Below are 22380 nucleotides of genomic sequence, written 5' to 3'. Positions count from 1 at the left end.
ATTTGAGAATCATTTTTACTTGGTTTGAATCCTTGCTCTGCCTCTTCTTAGCGCTGTGATCTTGTAAAAATTACTTAACATCTCTGAACCTCATCTTGTAAAATTGGGGACTCTGTCTCTAAAGAAAAAAAGATAAAAAATATTTTAGGCTTTTTATCGTATATTTATTCATCTCTTCATCTTTTTATACATCCATTTATCAATGCATAATATTCAAATCCTTTTTTGTGAAGAGATTTAGGCTATACTATGTTTATTTTAGGTCAGTTTTATTTTTCCTTTACATGGTAGCAGATAATTATTAGGAATGAATTATAACTGATCTGTAATGTTCTGAAAACATTTGGATTTTGGGTTTAAATAAAGCTTTTTGTCTTCCCTATCCCTAGTTCCAAAAGATGAGTCGTGGATATTCAGAAAACAACAATTTCCTGAACAATAATAACCAAATGGTATTGGACATGATCCTTTATCCATTAATTGGAATCCCTCAGACTATCAACTGGGAAACTATAGCAAGGCTCGTGCCTGGATTAACACCAAAAGAGGTAAATAACAGTCCCCTCAGAATATCTCCTGAAAATGTTCAGAAAAGGTCATCAATTTAAAGAAACACCGAGAGAGAAAAATATTTGAGTTTTACATATTCAAATGCATGTATTAACACTGAATAGACATCTATTAATTTGACTAGATGCAAATTACATAAATTTTATATATTATATATAGTATATATATTTTATATATATAATATTTTATATATAAATATATATTTTATATTATATATATATTTGTTGTTGTTTTTGTTTTTTTGAGGCAGGATCTCTCACTCTATCATCCCAGGCTGGAGTGCAGTGGTGCCATCAGGCTCACTGCAGCCTCGACCTTTGAAGCTTAAGTGATCTTCCCACCTCAGCATCTCACAGTCTCTCTCAGAGTCTCACTACGTTGCCCAGGCTGGTCTTGAACTCCTGGCCTCAAGCGATCTTTCTGCCACTTCCTCCCAAAGTGCTGAGATTACAGGCATGATCCACCATACCCAGCCTGGTCTTCCTTGTTTTACAAGAGCATAAATATATATGCCTTTGAGTTAAAGCACATTAAAACTCTGCCCTGAATTTTAAAATATAAAAATAGAAGTTAGAGGCTTTTGCATAGTGAAATGTATACAAATATTCTAGATGTTACTCTGCAGGTTAATATTTGCTTACAAAAAGTAATTGTTGAAAAATATCTTCAAATAGAAGGCAAGAAAATATCTTCTCAATTTTTTATTTAAAAAATTCCCAAACCGCTGGGCACGGTGGCTCACGCCTGTAATCCCAGCACTTTGGGAAGCCGAGGCAGGCAGATCACGAGGTCAGGAGTTCAAGACCAGCCTGACCAATATAGTGAAACCCCGTCTCTAGTAAAAATCCAAAAAATTTGCCGGGCATGGTGGCAGACACCTGTAATCCCAGCCACTCAGGAGGCTGAGGCAGGAGAATTGCTTGAACCCGGGAGGCGGAGGTTGCAGTGAGCCAAGATCACGCCACTGCACTCCTGCCTGGGCGACAATGTGAGACTCCGTCTCAAAAAAAAAAAAAAAAAAAATTCCCAAACCTCTGTTTCTTTCATTTTATATTATGACAGTGTGCAAAAAGGTTTGATGAATTAAAGAGCAGTGGAAGCTCACCTGTTGACAACCAGTATAATTCCCTAATGGCTGCTGGAGAGAGTCCTGTTGAAACTTTAGCCACATATATCAAATCCTCACTTCTTGACATACATGGAGAATTTCAGGAGACTCCAGTTGGACATGATGCAGTTTCCAAAACTGGTAAGGTTTTAAACTAAAATGTAGTACTTGTCCTTATGAAAATTCTGCAGAATATTATATATTCCAATCAACTTTTCTTTCTTTGTTTAAAGGCTAATATAAACATTAATAGAGAAATGTATTCATATTTGTATCTTCCTGAATTTTGTTGTTTTTTCTTTTTGAGACAAGGTCTTGTTCTGTTGCCCAGGCTGGAGTAAAGTGGCACCATCTCAGCTCACTGCAACCTCCATCTCCCAGGCTCAAGAGATCCTCCTGCCTCAGCCTCCCGAGTAGCTGGGACTAGAGACATGCACCACCGTGCTTGGCTAATTTTTGTATTTTTTTGTAGAGGTGAGGTTTTGCTGTGTTGCCCAGGCTGGTCTGGAACTCCTGAGCTCAGGCCATCCGTCTGCCTCAGCTTCCCAAAGTGTTGGGATTACAGACGTGAGCTACTGCGCTGGCCTGAATTTTTAAAATTATGTTTAACTTTGCTATTTTTTTAAAAAAGTTTTAGGGCCAGATGCAGTGGCTCACATCAGTAATCCCAGTACTTTAGGAGGTCAAGGTGGAAGGATCACTTGAGGCCAGGAGTTCAAGACCAACCTGGGCAACATAGCAAGACCCTGTCTCTACAAAAAAATAAAAAATAAAAATTAGCTTGGTGTGATGGTGCACACCTGTGATCCTAGCTACTTGGAAGGCTGAGGTAAGAGGCTTGCTTAAGCCCAGGAGGTCAAGGTTACAGTCAGCTTTGATCAAGCCACTGCACTTCAGCCTAGGTATCTGAGCAAGACACTGTCTGTAAAAAAATTTAAACATTTTAAAAAATAAATTTTTAAATGCTAAAATATAGGTCAAATACAATCACCAAAAAAACCCACTTTACTGTATCAAAATGTTCTACTCTAATCTACTGGCCTAGTTAATTTCATGTATTTTTTTTTAACTACGAATATTCTTTTACTTTATTTTAGAGGGGTTTGCCCTGTGCCCTTTACTTAATATTCCTTTTTCCTGAGAGACTCTTGCTTGTCTCTCATGTTACTTTTTTTTTTTTAACAGCTACTCTTTTTGTTTTTGGAGATGGAGGTTGCGCTGTGTTGCTCAGGCTGGTCTTGAACTCCTGAGCTCAAGCAATCCTCCTGCCGCGGCCTCCTGAGCAGCTGGAACTACACGTACATGCTACTGTGCTGAGCCTACAGCCACTCTTTATTATAGTCAACAAGAGCTTCAACTGACACAGTAGTGGGGTAAAAGATGTTTTCTGCAATTACATTGGAAATAATAACTGGTTTTAGAAATCCTCTGAGTGTAGCGAGTTATTTTAATCTCAGCAGCGGCAGAGTATTGATGTAAAAATTTGCTTCAGAAAGAAAACTATGCTGTTGGCATTTGAACATTTGATCCCTGTTTGTACACACCACATTAGTATTTTTTGAAATCCTTATTCTAACATTAGCAATTTATGATTCATTTTTGTACTGTTTCTTCCATATATCTTTAGAAATACTAAAGGAAAATGCCACCCTGATAAGTACCATCTTTAGCCTTGGAAACCATGCATTTACAGTATTACCATTCAATAAATAAAAACCCATTCTCAGCTAGAAACACTAACCCCCACCTTTTTTTTTTTGTATGTGTTTGTTTCTGTATTTAAGGAAGACATAGTATAGCTTCCACAAGGAATTGTTCTTCAGAAAGTGAAAATTGTACTACTCATAATGGTGGAGAAATGACTGAAGAATCTGAAGGGTAGGCGGCTGGTTGTTTGCTAGATAAGATTAAATATTAATATCAACTTCATAAAATATATGATTGGTGGTTACCATAAGGTAGGAATTTCATATTGCATAATTGCTGAAACTACTGGAATCAGCTTAGTTCATGTGTTGAACTGACCTAAACATGACTTATTCATGTTATTATTTATAAATTGGATTACAGTTTTCTATTTAAAGATTTTTATTTTTATATTTATAAATATTAGAGGTAATATCTCTTAACACAAAACTTTTAAAAGTGAATTTTAATACCCAAGGAAAAAAACTGTATGCCATTAATTCTCCGACTTTACTAAAGAAATTGGATGTGTATTTTAGGACTATTTGAACATAATTACTCATTATAGAAAATTTTAGAATTAAAATGTCTTTCAGTGTATTGCAAGTTTTGATAGTTTTGTATTGTTTTGCCTGTTTTTACAATAAACTGAATATTGTTAAGTGTTCACTTTGATGAGTTTTGAAAAATGGTTGTACCATATAACCATCACCCAAATCAAGACACAGAATATTTTTATTATTTCTGAAAGTTCCTTTGTATACTTACTTTTCATGGATTTTTATGAAAATCTTACTTTTTATAGATTTTCAAGAACAGCTTGCTTTATATATAATTCATATATCATAAAATGAACCTTTGAAAAAGCTCTGGAGGTTGATGATTGTGCTGATTGCACAACAGTGTGAATATACTTAATGCCACTGAACTTAAAAGTGGTTAAAGTGGTAAATTTTACTTTATGTATATTTAACCACAGTTTTAAAAATTCACCCTTTTAAAGTGTGTAGTTCAGTTATTTTTAGTTTATTGACACAGTCTTGGAGGTTTTCTTTTGAGACAAAGTCTCATGCTGTCACCCAAGCTGGAGGGCAGTGGCTCCATCTCGGCTCTCTGCAACTTCTGCCTCCTAGGCTCAGGCAATTCTCATGCCTCAGCCACCTGAGTAACTGGGACTACATGTGTGTGCCACCGTGCCCATTTTTTTATTTTTAGTAGAGATGGACTTTCACCATGGTGGCCGGCCTGGTCTTGAACTCCTGGCCTCAAGTGATCCTCCTGCCTCGGCCTCCCAAAGTGCTGGGATTACAGGTGTGATCCACCACATCTGGCCATATTCACACAGATTTTTAACTGATTGGTTGGTTTGTGTGACACAAAAATTTGCCAAAAATTTTTTACTGAAATAATCTAGTATTTTATACTGTAGTCTAAAAAACTATGGAAACTCTGTTTCATTAGTTCAATTATTACCTGTTTATATTTTGACCATAATTTCTTTGGAAGAGCAATTTTGTGAAAATTTGTTTAAATTCTTTTGACTTTGATAGAGCATTGATTATAATCCTTTTTCTGGTAGCCCAGTTTTATTTAATTCTTTTTTTTTTTTTAGAGACGTGGTCTCACTGTGTTGCCCAGTCTGGTCCTGAACTCCTGGGCTCAAGCAGTCCTCCCACTTCAGACTCCCAAGGTGCTGGGATTACAGTTGTGAGCCACCGTGCCTGGACCTCCAATAATGTACTTTTTTTTGTATCAGGAATGTGTGAATTAAACACACAATTCAATTAAATTCATGTTGTAGGACAGTGTGTCTCTCTCTATTCTCTTCCTTTTGTAATGACATGAAGACAGATGTAGATCACACTGATGTTTCTTTTTGAGGTGATACAATTTTTTGTTGTTGTTTTTGAGACGGAGTCTCACTCTGTTGCCCAGGATGGTGTGCAGTGATGTTATCACGACTCACTGGAGCTTGACCTCCCTGGGTTCAGGTGATCCTCCCACTTGAGCCTCCTGAGTAGCTGGGACCACGGGCATGCACCACCATGCCGGCTAATTTTTAAAATTTTTCTGTAGAGATAGGGTTTCACCAGGTTACCAGGCTGGTCTGAAACTCCTGGGCTCAAGCAATCCTCCTGCCTTGGCCTCCCAAAGTGCTGGGATTGCAGGTGTCAGCCACCTTGCCCAGCCGACATAATTTTCAAAGAAAGTAAATTCAAGGAGATTATAATTTTTGAAGCAGACTCTCTGATGTGTCATTTAAACTTGTGTTTAAATTATGTTTAAATATGGAAATAAGTACATTGTAGTCTTAGGAATGCTTTCAACTACATTTATTAATTTATATTTAATATATTTATATTTTATGTATGTGAATGCCTAGAAGCAAACTTTTTTGCTGTTAAAAGTAACAAAGCCATGCTAGTTTTTCATTTGATTCTTTAGTGAAGAATTATAGCTATTTTTCCTTTTTAAAAAAATCTGAAAATTTTAGTATTTAATGATAATCTCTCTCCCACACCCATAACTGTGTAAAAGTGCTGTTTTATGTTCCCCACAGGAATTAGAGTGTGTTGCTTAATTTTTCTTTGTGAAATGGTATTATTTTTATAAACTTTATTTATTTATTTATTTATTTAGAGATGGAGTCTTGCTCTGTCGCCCAGTCTGGAGTGCAGTGGAGCCATCTCAGCTCACTGCAACCTCCGCCTCCCGAGTTCACACCATTCTCCTGCCTCAGCCTCCTAGGTAGCTGGAACTGCAGGTGCATGCCACCATGGCCAGCTAATTTTTTGTATTTTTAGTAGAGACGGGGTTTCACCGTGTTAGCCAGGATGGTCTCGATCTCCTGACCTCGTGATCCACCCGCCTCGGCCCCCCAAAGTGCTGGGATTACAGGTGTGAGCCACTGTGTGTGGCCATAAACTTTATTTTTAATGTATAACTTGAAAAATAAATTTCAAGGCTGGGCGCGGTGGCTCACGCCTGTAATCTCAGCACTTTGGGAGGCCAAGGCAGGCGGATCACGAGGTGAGAAGATTGAGACCATCCTGGCTAACACGGTGAAACCCCCTCTCTACTAAAAATACAAAAAAAAAAAAAATTAGCTGGGCGCCATGGCAGGTGCCTGTAGTCCCAGCTACTCAGGAGGCTGAGGCAGGAGAATGGCATGAACCCGGGAGGCGGAGCTTGCAGTGAGCCGAGATCACGTCACTGCAGTCTAGCCTGGGTGACAGAGAGAGACTCCGTCTAAAAAAAAAAAAAAACAAAAGAAAGAAAAGGAAATTAGAAATTTCAAACTGTGTAAATTATTTGTCCTGTAGTAACAATATTTTGTTTTATTACATCAGTAATTTGCTAAAATTAGTCATAATCTAAGATACGATCAGGCTAGCAAGACACTTGAAAAATGTCAAGATCCTATAAAACTGATTTGTGGTCAGAATTTTCAAAAACATCTTGTTCTCTTCCCTTCACTAAATGTCAGTATTCTTGGCTCCTTTTCTAAAACTCTAATAATTTCATTTTTGTGTAACATTTTTATGAAGGCCAAACATGGTGATCCATGTGTGTGATGAAGCAAAAAACTTGAAAGAAGATTTTACTTGCCCGCGAGATCTTTTGATATCAGAAATGAAGTACTTTGCTGAATATTTATCTATGGATGCCCAGCGCTGGGAAGAGGTGGACATTTCAGTTCATTGCGACGTTCACATTTTCAACTGGTTGATAAAATATGTTAAAAGGAACACTAAGGAGAATAAAGATTGTGAGATGCCCACTTTAGGTAAAAAACAATCTGTTGCTTAATTTGTAGTGAAATTTGTGTGTCACCTGGTAGTTTCTTCAGGCCAAAAGTGAAATGTGGAAAATTGTTTGGACACCAGTGTTTATGCTCACATTAGTAACAGCCTTTTAGGAAACTGATAACCTCATCATTTTTAGTAAATTATAGTAAATTTATGGCAAATGAACAGATCTCTAGATCAGCAGTTCCCAATGTATGGTGTATGGACCAGTGGGATACTAGGGACCCTTTTAGAGGGTCTACAAGGTCAAAACAGTTTGCCTGATAATACCAAGATGTCACTTGACTTTCTCACTGTGTTGCTCAGATGGTACAAAAGCAATAGTGGGTAAAACTGTTGAAGCTTTAGACAAGATCAAGGCAGGGGCACCAAACTGTACTAGCAGTACATAGTTACATAGTTAATAAGAAAAAAAAAAAAGAAAAGAAAAAAATCTAGTTTCAATTAAGAATGTCCTTGGTAAAGCAGTAAAAATTACTAATTTTATTAAATCTTGACCATTGAATATACATATCTTTACTGTGATGAAATGGAAAGTCCACTCCTACTGCACAGCAACACATGATTCTCCTGAGGAAAAGCACTTGTGCGATTGTTTTCAGTCCTGAGGTAAATTAGCTGCTCTTTTAAAAATTGAAGACCATTTTTACTTGAGAGAACAACTGACAGAGAAATAATGGTAATTCAGACTTAGGTGTTTGGCAGACATTTTCTTGAAAATGAGCTGCTCAGTTAAAGCTGAAAGCATTTGTCACCTGCTGTCAGTGACAAAATTCAAGGTTTCCAGTGAGAATTACAGTTTTGGAAAACTTAACTTGCTTCCATGTGCTTGACAGAAGGCTTCTCAATACCTGACTTTTCTGATGAGATTGGTGGTCATATTAATGAATGTGATTTTTAAATATATTGTACAATGAAGTATTTCAACATTTGGAATATCTGTATAACTCATTGAGCCAACATTTTCCAAATGACCAATGCATTTTATTTTCAAAAAGTCATGCATGAGTGAAAGATTCATGCAAAGTGCAAGATAAATTAGAGAATTTTGTTATTAACGGAGTCAGAAAAGTTCACTGATACAGTTCAGATACATTGCAATTAACCTTTAAGAAACTACCATTTGTCAAGTTTGGTGTAGGCTACCCACAAATTGAATGCAGAAACAGATATGGGAATCCAGTTATCTTCTATTAAGTCAGACATTGAAGAGATTTGCAAAAAATATCAAACAGTGCTACTCTTCACTCTTTTTTTTTTTTTGAGACAGAGTCCGCTCTTGTCACCCAGGCTGGAGTGCAACAGCGCGATCTCAGCTCACTGCAACCTCCGCCTCCCGGGTTCAAGCGGTTCTCCTGCCTCAGCCTCCCGAGTAGCTGGGATTACAGGTGCATGCCACCACGCCCTCCTAATTTTTGTATTTTTAGTAGAGACAGAGTTTTGCCTTGTTTGTCAGGCTGATCTCGAACTCCTGACCTCAGGTGATCTGCCTGCCTCAGCCTCCCGAAGTGCTGAGATAACAGACATGAGCCACGGCGCCTGGCCTAATATTTTTCATTTTAGAAAAGGTAGTTATTTTAGGCAGGGCATGGTGGCTCACACTGGTAGTCCCAGCACTTTGACAGGCTGAGGTGGGTGGATCACTTGAGGCCAGGAGTTGGAGACCAGCCTGGCCAACATGGCAAAACCCCGTCTCTACTGAAAATACAAAACTTAGCTGGGCGTGGTGGCACCCACCTGTAATCCCAGCTACTTGGGAGGGTGAGGCATGAGAATTGCATGAGCCCATGAGGCAGAGGCTGCAGTGAGCCAAAATTGCACCACCACATTCCAGCCTGGGTGACAGAGTAAGACACTTTCTAAAAAAAAAAGAAAAGAAAACATAGTTATTTTAATAAAAATATGTTAACATGTAATAGGTTTTTTGTTCTTTGTAAATGAATTCATATTTTTTGATTTCCTCTATTTTAATTTCTAATGTGATAAATACTGGCAGATACAACCCACATAAAGAAAAACCCTTTAAGATTCTCAGTTTTTAAGATTGTAAAGGGGTCCTGAGATCAAAAGTTCAAGAGCCAGTGTTCTAAATGGTAGCATACTACTAGTATTACTAGTAGAATTACTGTAATAAGAATAATTACTGAGTAATATTTCAATGGGCATATACTTGTATGATCACACTTGTGGTTTAATAGTCTTTCTATGCACTAGAATTGCTATTTACAGCAGTATTAAAATAGAACTCTTATTGGAAAATAAATCTATGCTGACCGTGTAAAAGTTTTTAAAAAAACTTAATAATTTATTGTATTCTTTAGTGATCAAATTAATAGGAGAGGTTTCTAGTGGTCCTTAAATAAAAATTACAAGATTGCTAAATCAAAAATTTCAGCCAGAATCCAGAGATTCCAGACTAACCAGCTATAATATGTATGTGTGAAATAAAAATCAAAACATGTAGAGAGAGAAAAAAATTATTCGATTCATCATATTTATGTGTGTAATAAAGGTAAAAGAAATGCAGCAAGCCTGGCCAACATGGTGAAACCCTGTCACTATTAAAAATTCAAAAAAAATTAGCCTGGTGGCGTGTGCCTGTAGTCCCAGCTACTCAGGAGGCTGAGGCAGGAGAATCTCTTGAACCTAGGAGGCAGAGGTTTCAGTGAGCAGAGATTGCGCCACTGCACTCCAGCCTGGCAACAGAGCGAGACTCCATCTCAATTTTTTAAAAAAAAAGCCCGGCACTGTGGTTTACGCCTGTAATCCTAGCACACTGGGAGGCCGAGGCGGACGGATCACCTGAGGTCAGGAGGCAAGACTAGCCTGGCCAACATGTTGAAACTCCGTCTCTACTAAAAGTACAAAAATAAGCCAGGCATGGTGTCAGGTGCCTGTAGTCCCAGCTACTCGGGAGGCTGAGGCAGGAGAATCGCTTGAAACCGGAAGGCGGAGGTTGCAGTGAGCCAAGATCATGCCACTGCACTCCAGTCTGGGCGAAGGAGTGAAACTTTGTCTCAAAAAAAAAAAAAAAAAAGCAGCAAAGTTAGTCATTCTGTTATCTTTGACCTTAAATCAGTGTTTATAAATGTAAACATTTACCAAAAAAAAGTCTTTATTCTAACCAGGAAAACTACCAAAATGCTTAATTAAATTTCTAATAACCTGCCACTGGTTCCTAACTGGAATGGGGTACATTACCATTTCCTGAGGTGCTTCTTCACCAGCTTTTTCCTCCCTTCACCATTTGTGTTTAAGAGCCTTGACCGGGCGTGGTGGCTCACGCCTGTAATCCCAGCACTTTGGGAGGCCAAGGCGGGCGGATCACGAGGTCAAGAGATGGAGACCATCCTGGCCAACATGGTGAAACCCTGTCTCTACTAAAAATACAAAAATTAGCTGCGTGTGGTGGTGAACGCCTGTAGTCCCAGCTACCCGGGAGGCTAATGCAGGAGACTGTCATGAACCCGGGAGGCAGAGGTTGCAGTAAGCAGAGATTGGGCCACTGCACTCCAGCCTGGCAACAGAGTGAGACTCCATCTCAAAAAAAAAAAAAAAAAAAAAAAAGAGCCTTGAATCTAGAGTTGTTATTTAGAGACAGATTGGGATTACTTATTTTAACCATTGTCTGCTTAGTCATTTATTTAGAATTGTGTTAGTACTGTAATGATGCAAAACAGGGTTTTCTTTCCTTAAACATACCTCATGGGAGATGACAGGTTTGCTAAACTACAGCATCAGGCGGCATCCCCCTTTCTCTCTGTATGCCTGAAAGCTCACTCATTATGCCTTTAGGAAGTAAGTTTAGGACTCTGCAGTAGTAAATTTTTTATCTTTCAGAATCTTTTAAAATTAAATATTTGTTCATAACAAGCATTGAACTCTTTTTAAATTAGCTTTTCTCATAACAAATGCTCTCATTAATCATTTAAAAAGTTTTCCATTACTTGTATATGCAATGAATTATAGTCTCAATTATCTTTTTCCCTGATTTAGTCAAGGAGAAGATTACATATGTGATATCTTTAGCTGGAGTCTTTTTACTTTATATGAATCTAACGCCAGGGTAAATTTATTGTACATTTTCTCCATACCCTAAGTTTTAACATTGAATTTTCTTTATTTTGTGTATCTAACCCATAAGCTATAATAAGATTGTATTAAATTATTCTTATTCCAGTAATGTCCTCTTTTAAGGTGAGAAGGAGCCTGTTCAGAGGAGATTGGGGTACCCATCAAAAGGGTAATCTAATTTTTTTCTTTTTTTAGAGCCAGGAAATGTCATTTCAATTCTTATTTCTTCGGAGTTTTTAAAAATGGATTCACTAGTAAGTATTGACTTAAAAAAAATCAAAGTGCTTCTGTTCACTTATGCTTTCTTTTCCTTCAAGTATCTAGAAAATTCTGAGACTTTATTAAAATTATTGTTAATTGAAAAAACAATTTAAAAAATTGTTAATTCAAGAATATAATTTCTTTTTTTTGAGACAGAGTCTCGCTCTGTCACCCAGGCTGGAGTGCAGTGGCATGATCTCAGCTCACTGCAACCTCTGCTTCCCCAGCTCAAGTGATCCTCCCACCTCAGCCTCCCGAGTAGCTGGGACTACAGGCGCATGCCACTACGCCCAGCTAATTTTTCTATTTTTTATAGAGACGGGGTTTTGCTTTGTTGCCTAGGCTGGTCTCGAACTCCTAATCTCAAGCAATCCACCTGCCTTGGCCTCCCAAAGTGCTGGAATTACAGGTGTGAGCCACCGCACCCAGCCAGAATACTCCTTTTCTATGTTAGCAAATGTGAAGTTGTTTATTTGACTCTTTGGGGTTTGTACTAGTCCCCTGTATTCTTTTATTTTTAAAATTAAATGGAGATGGGGTGGGGTGGTCTTGCTATGTTACCCAGGCTGGTCTCAAACTCCTGGGCTCAAGTGATCCTCCTGCCTTGGCCACCCAAAGTGCTGGGATTATAGGTGTGAGCCACCTATATTCCTGTATTCTTTCTACTCCTTAGCTCTTCCCCATTTAGCCCAGCTGGTATCAGGGAAGGGTTACAGAAAAAAAGCAGAGACTAAATGAGTTTTTGAGTTTTGAAATTTTTGAAACCTTTGAATTTTGAAATCTAAGCCCTAAAGGATAATTTTTATGCCATAAGCATAAATATTTGGAAGAATACATGATTATCCTCTCTTTACTTTTAAAGTAAATAAACATACCTCAGGTTGTAGAGGTATGTTGTAGAGGATGGAAGGAAGAGAGCAAACCCAACACAACTGAGAAAATTCTGAATTGACTGAAATTTTCTGCCACCCAGGGAAAAGGAGCCTTAAAGTTCTAACTAAGTTTAATTATAAGAAGTTACAGACCAGGCGCGGTGGCTCACGCATGTAATCCTAGCACTTGGGAGGCCAAGGCAGGCAGATCACGAGGTCAGGAGTTCAAGACCAGCCTAGCCAACATGGTGAAACTCTGTATCTACTAAAAATACAAAAATTAGCCAGGCATGGTGGCGGGCACCTGTAAGCCCAGCTACTAGGGATGCTGAGGCAGGAGAATCACTTGAACCCAGGAGGCAGAGGTTGCAGTGAGCTGAGATCGTGCCACAGCACTCCAGCCTGGGTGACAGAGCAAGACTCCATCTCAGAAAAAAAAAAGAAGTTTACATGTTCTGTATACTTGAGTTTATAGACTAAGATTTATACCTGCCACAATTTTAAAAGATGCATTATTATTTGAAATATTCTAAAGAAGGTTGAAAATAATTTTTTAGGTATGTATATATGTTGTTACAAATTTGACCTGCTGGATTGCCTTTGGAACAGTACAGATTAAGTCAAATAGGTGGCAAAACCCAGTTAGTGCCTAGCAATATATGGATTAGACTTTTAATGAATTTTATCTTTGAAAGGTATTGCTATGACATTGTCCTTCATGCTGCTATTTTCAACATTTATTTTCTATGATTTTTTAGGTTGAACAGTGTATTCAGTATTGCCACAAAAATATGAATGCCATAGTAGCTACCCCATGCAACATGAACTGTATTAATGCAAATCTTCTCACATGTATAGCTGATCTGTTCACACACAATGAAGTTGATGATTTAAAGGACAAAAAAGATAAATTTAAAAGGTAATTTCAAAAGTTTAATTTTAAACCTAATACTCCTGTTAAAAGAAATATATTTCTATTTCATGTGAGTGAAATATTCTTTCTTTTTTTTTTTTCTTCTTTTTTCTTTGAGAAAGGTTCTACTCTGTTGTTCAGGCTGGAGTGCAGTGGTGCAGTCTTGGCTCACTGCAGCCTCAACCTCCTGAGCTCTGGTGATCCTCCCACCTCAGCCTCCCAAGTAGCTGGGACTACAGGAATGCACCACCATGCCCAGCTAAATTTAAAAAAAAAAAAAATTTTTTTGACCAGGCACAGTGGCTCACGCTTGTAATCCCAGCACTTTGGGAGGCCGAGGTGGGCAGATCATGAGGTCAAGAGATCAAGGCCATCCTGGCTAACATGGTGAAACCCCGTCTCTACTAAAAATACAAAAAATTAGCCGGGCGTGGTGGCGGGCGCCTGTAGTCCCAGCTACTCGGGCGGCTGAGGCAGGAGAATGGCATGAACCTGGGAGGCGGAGCTTGCAGTGAGCCGAGATCGCGCCACCGCACTCCAGCCTGGGTGACAGAGCGGGACTCCGTCTCAAAAAAAAAAAAAACTTTTTGTAGAGACAGGGTCTCACTTTGTTGCCCAGTTTTTGAAATTAATTTTTACTCTCTCTTTTCATTTATAGTTAGCTTATTATTATTATTTTGAGACGGTCTCTCTCTGTCACCCAGGCTGGAGTGCAGTAGCAAGATACCAGCCACAACCTGTACCTTCAGGCTCAAGCGATCCTTCCACCTCAGCCTTCCAAGTAGCTGGAACCACAGGCACACGCCACCATGCGCAGCTGATTTTTGTATTTTTTGTAGAGATGGGGGTTTGCTGTGTTGCCCAGCCTGGTCTTGAACTCCTGGGCTCAAGCAATCCACCCGCCTTGGCCTCCCAAAGTGCTGGGATTACAGGTGTGAGCCACCATGCCTGGCCAAAATACTCTATTTTTAGAATATATTTAGAAATATATTTCTATTTTTTTTTAAATGAAGTAAGTAAAGTGAAGTAAAATTTATCCAGAGCCAATGGCTCAAGATAAAAATTAGTAATTAGTTACTTTGTATAATGGCCATATGAACATATAGTGATAGTGAATTATGTTAAAAATTATGAAGATATTACTCAAGAGGCTGAGGTGGGATGATTGCTTGAGGCCAGGTGGTGAAAGCTGTAGGGCACTACTATTATCCCTATGAATAGCCACTGCACTCCAGCCTGGGCAACATAGTGAGACCCATTTCTAAACAAATAAAAATTATTAAAACAGACCTTAGATAAAGGGAAAAGTGGTATGAAACGAGGTCAGCAGTGGTTATATCATTTAGGGGTTGTTTAGGTCATAGCAAGGAGGATATACTTTAGGTGTGAATGGAAGCAGGGGAGTGACGTGATCTGATTTGTTTTTAAGAGACCATTTTTGGTTGCTATGTGGAGAATAGACATTAGGGATTTAAGAAGCAAGGAGACCTGTTAAGAGGCTGGTGCAGTAGTCTGTTGAGAAATGAAAGGGTTTGCACTAGGATAGAAACAGTAGAGCTGGAAAGAAGTAGATGGACTCAGTTGTTAGATTTGACAGATTTATGAATGTAATGATGTGGGAAGAGAGAGAGGATTCCAGGATAATTATTAGGTTTTCAGTTTGAGTAACTAAGTGGATGGTAGTGCTATTAATGGAGAAAGGAAAGATTGAGAGAGGAAGGAATAGGGTAAGGGAAATCAAGAGATAGCTTTAGTTCTTTTTGAGATTATTTAACATGCTTCTTGGACATTCAAGTGGGATGGCAAGTAGATACCTGGATATATTAGTCTGGAGTTTAGGTCAAAGGTCAGGACTTAAAATAGAAATTTAAGAGTAGATGAGATTTGAAACCATGGAACTGGATGAGACCATACTTTTTTTGTATGTCCTGTTCAATAAATCTTTGCCTCCCTAGAAGTGGTGAAGACATTGTCCTATGTTTTTCTGTTATTCATCTCGAATTAATTTTTTTCTGTGGTATGAGGTAGGGGTCAAGGTTCATTTTTTTTTCCCCCAAATAGATATCTAGTTGACACAATACCATATATTGAAAAGACCATCCTTTCCCCCACTGAATTGCACTGGTACGTTTACTATATGTGAGGTCTGTTTCCGAATTGTCCTTTTTGTTCTGTTGATTTCTTTGTCTATCCTTGTATCAGTAGCACACTGTCACACTGTCTTTTTTTTTTTTTGAGACAGAATTTCACTCTTGTCACCCAGGCTGGAGTGCCATCATGAGATCTCGGCTCTCTGCAACCTCCGCCTCCCAGGTTCAAGAAATTCTCCTGCCTCAGCCTCCCAAGTAGCTGGGATTATAGGCACCCACCACCACACCCAGCCAATTTTTATATTTTTAGTAGAGATGGGGTTTCACCATGCTGGCCAGGCTGGTCTTGAACTCCTGACCTCAGGTGATCCGCCTGCCTCGGCCTCCCAACGTGCTGAGATTACAGACGTGAGCTACCACACCCAGCCAACACACTGTCTTAATTTTGATAGCTTTATAATCATTTTTGGTATCTGGTAATTTAAATTCTCAAGTTTTGCCTATCTTCAAGATTGTATTGTTGTCTATTAAGTTCTTGGCATTTCTATATAAATTTGATAATCAGCTTACCCATTTTCTCTTTCTCACAATCACATAAACCTGCTAGAATTTGGGATTCATGTAATCTGTAGATCAATTTAGGAAGATTTAACCTTTTAATAATAGTGTGTCTTTCAATCCATGAATATGGTATAACCTTCCATTAATTTGAATCCTCCTTAATTTATTTCACCAATGTCTTGTAGTTTTCAAGGTAGAGATATTTTTCCTTTTTATTTATTTTATTTTATTTTTTGAGACGGGGTCTTGCTCAGTCACCCAAGCTGGAGGGTAGTGGTACAGCCATGGCTTACTGCGGCCTCAAACTCCTGGGCTCAAGCATCCTCCCACCTTGATCTCCCAAAGTTTTGGAAATAACAGGTGTGAGCCACCATACCCAACCTCTTTTTTAAATTAAGTTTATTCCTAAAATAAATTAAATAAATAAATTTATTTAATAAATTAAATTGTTGGTGCTATTGTAAATGCTACTGTATTTCATTTTTTAATTGTTAGCAAAATAGTATTGATAAAGGCTACCCAATATTTAGAGATGCAACAGAGGAGAAGTAGCCAGTTAAGAGCCTGAGAAGGAGGAGCCAGTGAAGTAGAAAGAAAGGCAGAAGAAAAAAAGGTTTCCAAAGAAAGATAATGCTTAAGTGACCAAATGTGTGGAATGCTGCCATCACATAGAGTAAGATGGGGACAGAAATGTGACCAAGTGGATTTAGAAAACTTTTTTCCAGATGTTTTACTTTGAATGATTGCTGAAAAAATTAGCAGTAGCTATTAGGGATAGGTAGGCTCAAGAGAACATTTTTTATTTTTTTAGGAAGGGAGATACTAGATTATGTTTATATGCTGATCAGAATGATCCATTAGGAATAAATTAATAATGCAGGGGATTATTCAAGAATTTAATCCTTAAGGGGAACAAGACAGAGGGGAATTATCCAAGAGCTAAATAATTGAAAACAGGAATGGAATTCTAAATCCAGATTTGGCTTTTAATAGCAGAAGACATTACACAAGGAAAGATGGAGACAGGTAGGATATACATTTAGAATTAAAGACATACTTAGAAGACTCAAGTTCAGTTATATTACGCATAATAATTAACGTTTATTGAATGCTTAACGTTATATCTAGTACTCTTTAAAAACATCACTTAACCCTCATAAAACTTTATGAGATTGGACATACTAACCACACTTTATAGTTGAGAAAACAAGGTTCAAAGAGGTTAAGTAAGCGGCTAAAGATCATATACCTAGTTATTCGTAGGCCTCAGTTGTTAAATTCTCAAAATCTTTAATGTTGCATATTCCAGTAACAAAGGGCTAAAAGAGGCCAGGCAAGGTGGCTCATCAAGCCTGCAATCTCAGCACTTCGGGAGGCCAAAGCAGGAGGATTACTTGAAGGCCAAGAGTCTGAGGCCAGCCTGGGCAACATAGCCAGCCCCAATCTCTACAGATTTTTTTTTTTTTAATTAACTGAATGTGGTGGCACACAGTAGTCCTAGCTACTTGGGAAGCTGATGTGGGAGATCACCTGAGCCCAGGAGTTTGAGGCCCAGGAGTCTGAGATGCCACTGCACTCCAGCCTGGGTGATAGAGCAAGACCCTGTCTCTAAAAAAATAAAATAAGGCCGGGTGCAGTGGCTCACGCCTGTAATCCCAGTACTTTGGGAGGCTGAGGTGGGCGGATCATGAGGTCAAGAGATCGAGACCATCCTGGCCAACATGGTGAAACCCCATCTCTACTAAAAATACAAAAAATTTGCTGGGCATGGTCATGCACGCCTGTAGCCCCAGCTACTCAGGATGCTCAGGCAGGATAATCGCTTGAACCCGGAAGGCAGAGGTTGCAGTGAGCAGAGATCGCGCCGTTGAACTCCAGCCTGGGCGACAGAGTGAGACTCTGTCTCAAAAAAAAAAGTAAAAATAAAAAATAAAATTTAAAAATGACTGAAAGATAGCTATTTATCAATCTTATTTTTATGGGAAAATAGATGATTGATCAGTTCTCATCAGAACTGCTTAATTTTATTTACTTAATAATAAACTGTTGTTTATTTACTTAGAACACTAAAAATGTATTACAAACTCCCAAGAGAGCCACTAAGGATTTATTAATCTTATTTTACAAATGCACAGATTGGTTTGTTTATTTTCATCACTATAAAGTAGCGTAGAAAATTAATATTTTGGTCATTTGTTGTTAATAGCAAACTATTTTGTAAGAAGATTGAAAGACTGTTTGATCCTGAGTACTTGAATCCAGATTCTCGGAGTAATGCAGCTACATTGTATAGGTATGCTAACATGTTTTTTTCTTTGGTGTACTTTATAATGCAGCTATATTCTTTAATTTACTACATTTACATTCTTCTTCCTGGATGTTTTTTGTATCTTCTTTGTTTATAGATGCTGTTTGTGTAAGAAACTTTTAACAAAAGAAACAGAAAGAAGAATTCCTTGCATTCCTGGAAAAATCAATGTGGATCGACATGGAAATATTGTCTATATTCACATAAGGTGTCGTGAAGATAAAATACATACATATATTTTTGTATATACATATATAGTTATTGTTGTTGTTTTGGAGTGTTGTTTTGGAGACGGAGTTTTACTCTGTCACCCAGGCTGGCGTGCAATGGTGTGGTCTTGGCTGACTGCAACCTTCCGCCTCCCAGGTTCAAGCGATTCTCCTGCCTCAGCTTCCTGAGAAGCTGGGACTACAGGCCTGTGCCACCACACCCAGCTAGTTTTTGTATTTTTAGTAGAGATGGAGTTTCACTATGTTGGCCAGGCTGGTCTCGAACTCCTGACCTCATGATTTGCCCGCCTTGGCCTCCCAAAGTACTGGGATTACAGTTGTGAGCCACCGCTCCCAGCCCAGATTTTTTTTAAATGTGAATTTCTAGCATATTTATAAAAATGCGACTACTTTTATAAGGAATGGGATAACATCTTTTCTGCATGTTATCCAACTTTCATTTAGAAAAATACTTTCTAAACAAGGTAGTTGTTAGTACATTTTATTTACTGGGTAAATGTCATAATGTTTTAAACATTAAAATGATAAAAATTATTGTATATTAATCTTGAAAGGTATTCCAGTTAGTGCCTTTAAAATGCTCTCTTTTCACTAACAGATTTTAGTTATTTGTACAAATGTTATATTGAATTTTACAAGAGAACCAAATTTACTTTCAGGTAAATTTTGGTGAGGAAAATTGTCTTTAGCATTGGATTTTCTGTCATCTATTTGTTCTTCATACTTCGTCAGTATTTCATTAATATGTAGGCCGGGCGTGGTGGCTCACACCTGTAATCCCAGCACTTTGGGAGGCCAAGTCAGGTGGATCACCTGAGGTCAGGAGTTTGAGACCAGCCTGACCAACATGGTGAGACCCTGTCTCTACTACAAAAAACTAGTCGAGCATGGTGGTGGGCGCCTGTAGTCTCAGCTACTTGGGAGGCTAAAGCAGGGGGACTCACTTGAACCCAGGAGGCAGAGGTTGCAGTGAGCCGAGATAGTGCCACTGCACTCCAGCCTGGTAACAGAGCAAGACTCCATCTGAAAAAAATAAATAAAATAAAAATTAGCTGGGCATGGTGGCGCACACCTGTAACCCAGCTACTTGGGAGGCCAAGGCAGGAGAATCACTTGAACCCGGGAGGTGGAGGTTGCAGTGAGCCGAGATCACACCATTGCACTCCAGCCTGGACAACAAGAGTGAAACTCCGTCTCAAATAAAATAAATAAATACATAATACATATTTCTCTTTATGTTCAAAACAAGTTCTCATTCTGAGTTGAGGGTGGGTGTTGTAACTTGGTATGATGTCTCAGGAGGCAGAAACCTCAAAATGTGTATTCTTTGACATCCTTCATCCAGTATCATTCAGGCTGAAATGCAGTGGTGCGATCATAGCTCACTGCAGCCTTGAACTCCTGGGCTCAAGAGATCTTCTTGCCTGTATTCTCAGCATTTTGGGAGGCTGAGGTGAGAGGATTACTTGAGACCAGGAGTTTGAGACCAGCCTGGGCAACATAGCCAGACCCCATCTCTACAAAAAAATTAAAAATTAGCTAAGCATGGCAATCCTAGCTAGGAGTCTGAGGCAGGAGGATCATTTATTTGATCCCAGGAGTTTGAGGTTGCAGTGAGCTAGGAGCATGCCACTGAACTGCAGTCTGGACAACAGAGCAAAACAAAGTTATAAAAAAGTATATAGATACATAAAAGTTGTTAGTGGTTAAAAAAATAGGATGTTCACTGAAACATTAATTGTGGTGTTACCTTTCAGTGATAGCATTACAGATGATTTTAATTTTCTTTTTGTTGTTCTTTTTTCTATATTACAAATTTATAGCACACACTGTTATGAAAGAAACCCTATGAATGTTAAATTTCATATATAATATATATATACCTATTAGTAGTATGTGAAAAAAGTAATTGATACTAACTTCAACATCCATTTTTGTTGTTTTATTCAAAGTATTTTCCTACATGTCAGCAGTTGATGTATACCTTTTTTTTTTATTTTAGAGACAGTCTTTGTTGCTCAGGCTGGAATGCAGTGGTGCAATCATAGCTCACAGTCTCTCTCTGTTGCTGAGGCTGGAATGCAGTGGTGCGATCATAGCTCACTGCAGCCTTGAACTCCTGGACTTTCAAGCAGTCCTCCCACATCAGCCTCCTGAGCTAGGACCATGGGTGTGCATCACCATGCCTGGCAACCTGGCAATTGTGTATGTGTGTATGGGCACAGGGTGTGTGTGTGTGTGTGTGCACAGGGTTTCACTGTGTTGCCAAGACTGGTCTTCAACTCCTGGCCTCAGGCCTCAAGCGATCTTCCCACTTCAGCCTCTCAAAGCGCTAGGATTACAGGTGTGAGCCGCCATTCCTGGCAGATGTATACATTTAAAAAATTGTTTTAAAATTCCTTTTTTTTTTTTTCGAGTTGGAGTCTCACTCTGTCACCCAGGCTGGAGTGCAATGGCACAATCTTGAATCACTGCAACCTCCACCTCCCGGGTTCAAGCAGTTCTTCTGCCTCAGACTCAGCCTCCCGAGTAAGCCTCTCTGGCCTAAAATTACTTTTAAGACAAATGTGCCTGTGTAATTTGTAATAACATCATGACATTTTATTTTTGAGCTAAGCACAAAACCAGCAAAATTAGAAAAGATTGAAATAAAGACTTAAAAGAATCAGGCCTATAATCCCAGCAGTTTGGGAGGCTGAGTCAGGAGGATTGCTTAAGGGCAGGAGTTTAAGACCAGCCTGGGCAACATAGTGAGGCCCCCTTCTCTACAAAAATTGTTTTATATTAGCCGGGTGTAGGTTTGGCACGGTGGCTCATGGTTGTAATCCTAGCACTCTGGGAGACTGAGGCGGGTGGATCACCTGAGGTCAAGAGTTCGGGAAAAGCCTGGCCAATGTGGTAAAACCCCGTCTCTACTAAAAATACAAAAATTAGCCAGGCATGGTGGCATGCACCTGTAATTCCAGCTACTCGGGAGGCTGAGGCAGGAGAATCGCTTGAACCCAGCAGGGCAGAGGTTGCAGTGAGCCAGGATCACGCCACTTCACTCCAGCCTGGGCAAAAGAGTGATACTCCATCTAAAAAAAAAAAAAAAAAAAATTAGCCAGGTGTGATGACACATACCTGTAATCCCAGGTACTCAGGAGGCTGAGGTGAGAGGATTACTTGAACCAAGGAGTTTGAAGTTGCAATAAGCTATGATGATTGCACCACTGCACTCCAGGCTGGGTAGCAGAGTATGACCCTGTCTCAAAAACAAAACAAAAACAAAAACAAAAAACAAACTTGAGTTGCATATGACCATAGCAAATACGGTTTTGAGGCTTTGCTATTTTTTAACTTTATATTATTTAATCTAAAAATCTATATTACCAAGACCTGATTGTATATTCTGTATCGCTGAATTACTAAAAGATACTTGAAAATAGTGTAAAATACTAATACATTAATGAAATGTTATTAGTGATATAAAGTACTAATACATTAATGATTCTAATGTTTAGAATCACCAGTAACTAATAACAACTTGTCATATAACATATGCAATTAGAATAAAGCTTCCATTTAACATTTGCCTAATTCCCAACTCTTGGCTTGTTCAAACTATATTTAATTTGTGATCCTTTATCTAGCTTTGCAAAATTATTTGGTATTCAAATCATTCATACCTTTTCCTGTTGTCCACCAAATATACAAACCCTGCCTCTACTAAAAATACAAAATTAGCTGGGTGTGGTGGCACACGCCTATAATCCCAGCTACTTGGGAAGCCAAGGCAAGAGAATTGCTTGCATCCTGAAGGTGGTGGTTACAGTGAGCCAAGATCATGCCATTGCACTCCAGCCTGGGCAACAAGAGTAAAACTCCATCTCAAAGAAGATAATAAATAAATAAATAA

General features: G+C 38.7%; 1 protein-coding gene across 9 annotated transcripts in view; it reads left to right on the top strand.

The window, feature by feature from the left end:
- The window catches only part of SANBR (SANT and BTB domain regulator of CSR), a 72826-nt gene that overhangs the window by 4169 nt on the left and 46277 nt on the right, over nt 1-22380 (top strand). For 7 of the 9 annotated variants that reach the window (XR_008676892.2, XR_010129970.1, XM_031008271.3 and 4 more), the window contains exons 3-10: nt 390-548; nt 1633-1819; nt 3463-3556; nt 6913-7151; nt 11443-11501; nt 13139-13299; nt 18151-18237; nt 18350-18460. Coding sequence is in view for 7 of the 9 variants with exons in the window: in XM_031008271.3 (XP_030864131.1) it covers nt 399-548; nt 1633-1819; nt 3463-3556; nt 6913-7151; nt 11443-11501; nt 13139-13299; nt 18151-18237; nt 18350-18460 (1088 nt within the window). In the remaining 2 variants the exon portion in view is untranslated. Of the gene's footprint in view, nt 1-389; nt 549-1632; nt 1820-3462; nt 3557-6912; nt 7152-11442; nt 11502-13138; nt 13300-18150; nt 18238-18349; nt 18461-22380 lie in introns of those variants that run through there. The other 2 variants (XM_063695862.1, XM_055377970.2) reach the window with 2 other exon arrangements.

This window comes from Gorilla gorilla, chromosome 12, assembly GCF_029281585.2.
Source record: "Gorilla gorilla gorilla isolate KB3781 chromosome 12, NHGRI_mGorGor1-v2.1_pri, whole genome shotgun sequence".
Lineage (NCBI taxonomy): Eukaryota > Metazoa > Chordata > Mammalia > Primates > Hominidae > Gorilla > Gorilla gorilla.
The sequence above is the reverse complement of the archived record's forward strand: the minus strand, read 5'-3'. Positions and strand labels throughout refer to the sequence as shown.